Source organism: Oncorhynchus kisutch, linkage group LG1 (genome assembly GCF_002021735.2).
Source record: "Oncorhynchus kisutch isolate 150728-3 linkage group LG1, Okis_V2, whole genome shotgun sequence".
NCBI lineage: Eukaryota > Metazoa > Chordata > Actinopteri > Salmoniformes > Salmonidae > Oncorhynchus > Oncorhynchus kisutch.
The window spans coordinates 70,180,196-70,187,695 of NC_034174.2; the positions used below are offsets into that span (position 1 = coordinate 70,180,196).

Sequence of the window (7,500 nt, forward strand, 5' to 3'; positions counted from 1 at the left end):
GGTATCCCCTTTCCCACTAGGTATCCCCTTTTGCACTAGGTATCCCCGTTTCCACTAGGTATGCCCTTTCCCACTAGGTATCCCCGTTTCCACTAGGTATCCCCTTTCCCACTAGGTATTCCCTTTCCCACTAGGTGTCCCCGTTTCCACTAGGTATGCCCTTCCCACTAGGTGTCCCCGTTTCCACTAGGTATCCCCTTTCCCACTAGGTATCCCCTTTTGCACTAGGTATCCCCGTTTCCACTAGGTATGCCCTTTCCCACTAGGTATCCCCGTTTCCACTAGGTATCCCCTTTCCCACTAGGTATCCCCATTTCCACTAGGTATCCCCTTTCCCACTAGGTATCCCCGTTTCCACTAGGTATCCCCTTTCCCACTAGGTATCCCCGTTTCCACTAGGTATGCCCTTTCCCACTAGGTATCCCCGTTTCCACTAGGTATCCCCTTTCCCACTAGGTATCCCCGTTTCCACTAGGTATCCACGTTTCCACTAGGTATCCCCTTTCCCACTAGGTATCCCCGTTTCCACTAGGTATGCCCTTTCCCACTAGGTGTCCCCGTTTCCACTAGGTATCCCCTTTCCCACTAGGTATCCCCGTTTCCACTAGGTATGCCCTTTCCCACTAGGTGTCCCCGTTTCCACTAGGTATCCCCTTTCCCACTAGGTATGCCCTTTCCCACTAGGTATGCCCTTTCCCACTAGGTATCCCCGTTTCCACTAGGTATGCCCTTTCCCACTAGGTGTCCCCGTTTCCACTAGGTATCCCCTTTCCCACTAGGTATCCCCGTTTCCACTAGGTATGCCCTTTCCCACTAGGTGTCCCCGTTTTCACTAGGTATGCCCTTTCCCACTAGTTGTCCCCGTTTCCACTAGGTATGCCCTTTCCCACTAGGTGTCCCCGTTTCCACTAGGTATGCCCTTTCCCACTAGGTGTCCCCGTTTCCACTAGGTATCCCCTTTCCCACTAGGTATGCCCTTTCCCACTAGGTATGCCCTTTCCCACTAGGTGTCCCCGTTTCCACTAGGTATCCCCTTTCCCACTAGGTATCCCCTTTTGCACTAGGTATCCCCGTTTCCACTAGGTATCCCCTTTCCCACTAGGTATGCCCTTTCCCACTAGGTGTCCCCGTTTCCACTAGGTATCCCCTTTCCCACTAGGTATCCCCTTTTGCACTAGGTATCCCCGTTTCCACTAGGTATGCCCTTTCCCACTAGGTGTGCCCTTTCCCACTAGGTATCCCCTTTTGCACTAGGTATCCCCTTTCCCACTAGGTATGCCCTTTCCCACTAGGTATGCCCTTTCCCACTAGGTGTCCCCGTTTCCACTAGGTATCCCCTTTCCCACTAGGTATCCCCTTTTGCACTAGGTATCCCCGTTTCCACTAGGTATGCCCTTTCCCACTAGGTATCCCCGTTTCCACTAGGTATCCCCTTTCCCACTAGGTATCCCCGTTTCCACTAGGTATCCCCTTTCCCACTAGGTATCCCCGTTTCCACTAGGTATCCCCTTTCCCACTAGGTATCTCCGTTTCCACTAGGTATGCCCTTTCCCACTAGGTATCCCCGTTTCCACTAGGTATCCCCTTTCCCACTAGGTATCCCCGTTTCCACTAGGTATGCCCTTTCCCACTAGGTATCCCCGTTTCCACTAGGTATCCCCTTTCCCACTAGGTATCCCCGTTTCCACTAGGTATGCTCTTTCCCACTAGGTGTCCCCGTTTCCACTAGGTATCCCCTTTCCCACTAGGTATCCCCTTTTGCACTAGGTATCCCCGTTTCCACTAGGTATCCCCTTTCCCACTAGGTATCCCCGTTTCCACTAGGTATCCCCTTTCCCACTAGGTATCCCCGTTTCCACTAGGTATGCCCTTTCCCACTAGGTGTCCCCGTTTCCACTAGGTGTCCCCTTTCCCACTAGGTATTCCCTTTCCCATGTCTCTGTGTGTGTCTTTAATCAACCTTTCACATTCTCAACACCTCAGTAAACTATTTTAAGTTCCCGTTAAAAAAGAAATCACACACTCAACACAGTGGAAAACTAACAACTTCTCAGTCCGTCCTCTGTATTTCTCGGCTGGCTGGGTGTTTGTGCATAGTGCGAACCATGGGATAATTGTTAGCGGGCCGCCGTCCAAGGCTAAACAAATGGCCCCCGAGTCCAAACTATCCCGCTTGGAGGAACAGAACAGAACAGAACACAGCATCTGGTACCGAATGAGGCCTGCCAACTATGTGTGTGTGTGTGTGTGTGTGTGTGTGTGTGTGTGTGTGTGTGTGTGTGTGTGTGTGTGTGTGTGTGTGTGTGTGTGTGTGTGTGTGCGCGTGCTCCCCACTCTAGCTGGGGTCCTGTCAGCACAGCCGGCATTTTATTTATTGCCGGTTGGAAATACACACCCAATTACAACCAGATTTAGGTGTAGACTCTGAGCAGAGTGAGAGAGGAGAACTTCCATTTAATATAGTGGACTAGTTCTGGATGGAGGCCGGTGCTAGTTGAGTAGGTAGAGTTGGGGAACGTGTATGTTTGTAATTGTGTGTGAGGCCCGTGTGTGTGGTGGGAGGATGAAGCGGAAGGCTGGGCATTTCTGTAGGCTGGGTTTTAAAGGTAGGGTGAGCAGGCAGGATGTGTGGAGCTGTGTTGGGCAGAGGGCTAATCTGAGGTGTAGACTACAGAGGGAGCAGGGATGTGGAGGTGGTGAAGATTGTAGTCTACACCTCAGTTTAGCCCTCTATCTTCACCACCTCCACATTCCTGCTCCCTCTGTAGTCTACACCTCAGTTTAGCCCTCTGAGGAGCAGGGATGTGGAGGTGGTGAAGATAGAGGGCTAAACTGAGGTGTAGACTACAGAGGGAGCAGGGATGTGGAGATGGTGAAGACAGAGGGCTAAACTGAGGTGTAGACTACAGAGGGAGCAGGGATGTGGAGATGGCGAAGATAGAGGGCTAAACTGAGGTGTAGACTACAGAGGGAGCAGGGATGTGGAGGTGGTGAAGATAGAGGGCTAAACTGAGGTGTAGACTACAGAGGGAGCAGGGATGTGGAGATGGTGAAGATAGAGGGCTAAACTGAGGTGTAGACTACAGAGGGAGCAGGGATGTGGAGATGGCGAAGATAGAGGGCATAGGCGATACAGAGGGTGGGTAGATGTAGGGAAGGAGAGGAATAAGTATGAGGGGAATAGAGCACGTACCATTTCCGTTTGTTTGATGGGCCTCCACGTTGGTTCAACGTCATTTCATTTAAATGACGTGGAAACAACGGCGATTCAGCCAGTGTGCCTAGTGGCATACAGTTAGTTACCTGTAAGGTCCCTCAGTCGAACAGTGAATTTTAGACACAGATTCAACACCAAAGATCAGGGACTTTTTCCAATGCCTCGCAAAGAAGGGCACCTGTTGGTAGATGGGTAAAAAAAAAAATACAAGTAAGCAGACATTGAATATCCCTTTGCGCATGGTGACGTTATTAATGACACTTTGGATGGTGTATCAATACACCCAGTCACTACAAAGATACAGACGTCCTTCCTAACTCAGCCGCTGGAGAGGAAGGAAACCGCTCAGGGATTTCACCATGAGGCCCATGGTGACTTTCAAACAGTTGGTATGCTTGTCATCTGGGAGTTTCTTTTGAATAAAAAGAAACGAAATAGAGCTAAGTATAGGCACAATCCTATAAGAAAACCTGGTTCAGTCTGCTTTCCAACAGTCATTGGGAGACAAATTCACCTTTCAGTAGGACAATAAACAAAAACACAAGGCCAAATATACACTGGAGCTGCTTGCCAATGCGACAAAACTGGAACTAGTGGCCTAGTTACAGTTATGACTTAAATTGTCTTGAAAATCTATGACAAGACTTGAAAATGGCTGTCTAGCAATGATCAACAACCAACTTGACAGAGCTTGAAGAATAATGTAAAAAAAATATTGTACAATCCAGGTATGGGAAGCTCTTAGAGACTTACCCAGAAAGACTCACAGCTGTAATGGCTGCCAACGGTGATTCTAACATGTATTGATTCAGGGGTGTGAATACTTATGTAAATGAGATATTTCTGTATTTCATTTTCAATACATTTGCAAAATTTCAACAACAAAAAATGAACTGTGTAGATGGGTGAAGATTCAAATGTTTTGCTGTAGCACAACAAAATGTGTAATACGTCAGTGGGTATGAATACTTTCTGACGGCACTGTATCTCTCTCCCTCCAAAACTGCTATTATGCCTTGATGACCCCATTCACTCATGTAAGCATGAGAGGATTAGTCCGCTGTCAAAACATCATGTCATTTCTTAGAATTCCCTTGTTCCCTCCAACTCAACCAATCAAAAACTCTTACTCAACCAACCGGCAACAGCAACAGGCTGCTGTGTCTAAAAACAGACAACACAGAGACGATGCTGTGTCTAAAAACAGACAACACAGAGAGACGATGCTGTGTCTAAAAACAGAGACAACACTGAGACGATGCTGTGTCTAAAAACAGAGACAACACAGAGATGATGCTGTGACTAAAACCAGAGACAACACAGAGACGATGCTGTGTCTAAAAACAGAGACAACTCAGAGACGATGCTGTGTCTAAAAACAGAGACAACACAGAGACGATGCTGTGTCTAAAAACAGACAACACAGAGACGATGCTGTGTCTAAAAACAGAGACAACTCAGAGACGATGCTGTGTCTAATAACAGAGATAACACAGAGACGATGCTGTGTCTAAAACCAGAGACAACACAGAGACGATGCTGTGTCTAAAAACAGTGACAACACAGAGACGATGCTGTGTCGAAAAACAGAGACAACACAGAGATGATGCTGTGTCTAAAATCAGAGACAACACAGAGACGATGCTGTGTCTAAAAACAGAGACAACTCAGAGACGATGCTGTGTCTAAAAACAGTGACAACACAGAGACGATGCTGTGTCGAAAAACAGAGACAACACAGAGATGATGCTGTGTCTAAAATCAGAGACAACACAGAGACGATGCTGTGTCTAAAAACAGAGACAACTCAGAGACGATGCTGTGTCTAATAACAGAGATAACACAGAGACGATGCTGTCTAAAAAAACACCCACCCACACACACACACACACACACACACACACACACACACACACACACACACACACACACACACACACACACACACACACACACACAAACACACCCTGCCCAGTCATAACGGGACTTCATAGCTGGATAGAGAGAGAGACGGCTGCTATACTGCCACAGTATTCCAACTCTGTTAACTGCCATCTGTTGTTGTCTCTAACCTCTCAGCCCCATGTGATTCCACACCCAGATTCAAATCTCTAGCAGGGATTGTACTTTACCTCAGACCCCTGATTCACCAAATTCATGAATCCATCCCACCCCTCCTACCTAGTCAGGCCCATTGATGGAGACAGAGGCTAATGGCACTATGACGTAGGGTTTACTTTACCTGTGTTTCTATACAACCACGGTGCGGTGTCTATGATCTCTTCCTCTCTCTGCCTGTCTGTTTCTCCCTCTCTCTCTGCCTGTCTGTTTCTCTCTCTTTTGCTCTCTTTCCCTCTCTCCTGTATTACCTCTCTCTCTCTCTCTCTCTCTCTCTCTCTCTCTCTCTCTCAATTCAATTCAATTCAAGGGCTTTATTGGCATGGGAAACATGTGTTAACATTGCCAAAGCAAGTGAGGTAGACAACATACAAAGTGAATATATAAAGTGAAAAACAACAAAAATGAACAGTAAACATTACACATACAGAAGTTTCAAAACAGTAAAGACATTACAAATGTCATATTATATATATATACAGTGTTCTAACAATGTACAAATGGCTAAAGGACACAAGATAAAATAAATAAGCATAAATATGGGTTGTATTTACAATGGTGTTTGTTCTTCACTGGTTGCCCTTTTCTCGTGGCAACAGGTCACAAATCTTGCAGCTGTGATCTCTCTCTCTCTCTCTCTCGTCTTTCTCTCTCCCCCTCTCTCTCTCTCTCCCTCTCTCTCTCCCTCTCCCTCTCCCTCTCCCCTCTCTCTCTCTCTCCCTCTCTCTCTCTCGCTCTCCTTCTCTCTCTCCCTCTCCCTCTCTCTCTCTCTCTCTCTCTCTCTCTCTCTCTCTCCCTCTCTCTCTCTCTCTCTCTCTCTCTCTCTCTCTCTCTCTCTTTCTCTCTCTTTCTCTTTCTCTTTCCCTCCCGCGCTCTCTGTCTCCCTCTGTCTCCCTCTGTCTCTCTCTGTCTCCCTCTGTCTCTCTCTGTCTCCCTCTGTCTCTCTCTGTCTCCCTCTGTCTCCCTCTGTCTCCCTCTGTCTCTCTCTGTCTCCCTCTGTCTCCCTCTGTCTCTCTCTGTCTCCCTCTGTCTCTCTCTGTCTCCCTCTGTCTCCCTCTGTCTCTCTCTCTGTCTCCCTCTGTCTGTCTCTGTGTGGCTGTGTGGGTAAACTAATTCCGTGTCTTTTTGTTTTGAAGGATATTAGTGTACCAGTGATTTTTGTATTATAGTAAACCAGATTTGGATATTATGATTTGGTGGGATTTGCAGTTAGGTTGTTGGCTAGCCATCAGCATGTATAAAGCCATGTTTAGTCCAATATCACTGACACATCATCTACAGTGTGTTCTTATGAAATTCAGATGGTGGTTTCCATCCATGTGTCTCTAACATATTTACTCAGGGCGGTTCAGGAGAGTTTACATTTACAGAATGTTACGCAATATTACTGAATGTTCAGATAGAAATGCAGTGAGAATAGATACAAAAGTCAAGAAGAATAGGAAATTATTACTCAATGAACACCCCCCCCCCCCCTGTTATCTTTCCTCTCTGTGTCTATTTCCTTTCAGGCCATGTATATGTTCATTGCCCTGGCCTTGGTTTGTGACGATTACTTTGTCCCTTCGCTGGAGAAGATATGTGAGGTATGTATGGACAAAGACAGAGTCTGCATCCCAAAAGGCAGCCTATTCCATTTGTAGTTTACTAACCTATGGGCCCTGGTCAAAGGTAGTGCACTATATAGGGAATAGGGTGCCATTTGGGATGCAGGAAAAACAAGATGTGGATAAGATGTGCTTATGTTGCTGTTTGTCCTTCTGTGTGTTAGGGTCGCAGTTCAGTTCAGGGTCAAGGGTTAGTCTGTGGTATTCCTCTCAATGACATATTGGATCCTGTGCCACTTCCATCTTATTACAGTGTTACACTGATATACTGTGAAGCTTCTGTTGACAAGTCTCAACTTCTGCTTTTGTCTATATATTACCTCTCTCGCTCTATCTTTCTCTCTCCCGCTCTCTCTTTCTCTCGCTCTTTCTCTCGCTCTTTCTCTCGCTCTTTCTCTCATTCTCTTTCCCTCTCTCTCCCTCTCTCCCTTTCTCTCCCTCTCATTCTCTTTCTATCTCTCTTTCTCTATTTTTCTTCTCTCTCTCTCTCCCTCTCGTTCTCTCTCTCGTTTCTTCTCTCTCTCACTCTCATTCTCTCTCTCTCTTTTCTTCTCTTTC

At 46.8% G+C, this 7,500-nt stretch overlaps 1 protein-coding gene across 1 annotated transcript in view; it reads left to right on the plus strand.

Annotated features, from left to right (window-relative positions):
- LOC109904714 (sodium/potassium/calcium exchanger 3) overlaps nt 1–7,500 on the plus strand; it is an 80,065-nt gene that overhangs the window by 51,575 nt on the left and 20,990 nt on the right. The window contains exon 4 of the mRNA XM_031831426.1: nt 6,847–6,921. Coding sequence (XP_031687286.1) covers nt 6,847–6,921 — 75 coding nt within the window. The remainder of the gene's footprint in view (nt 1–6,846; nt 6,922–7,500) is intronic.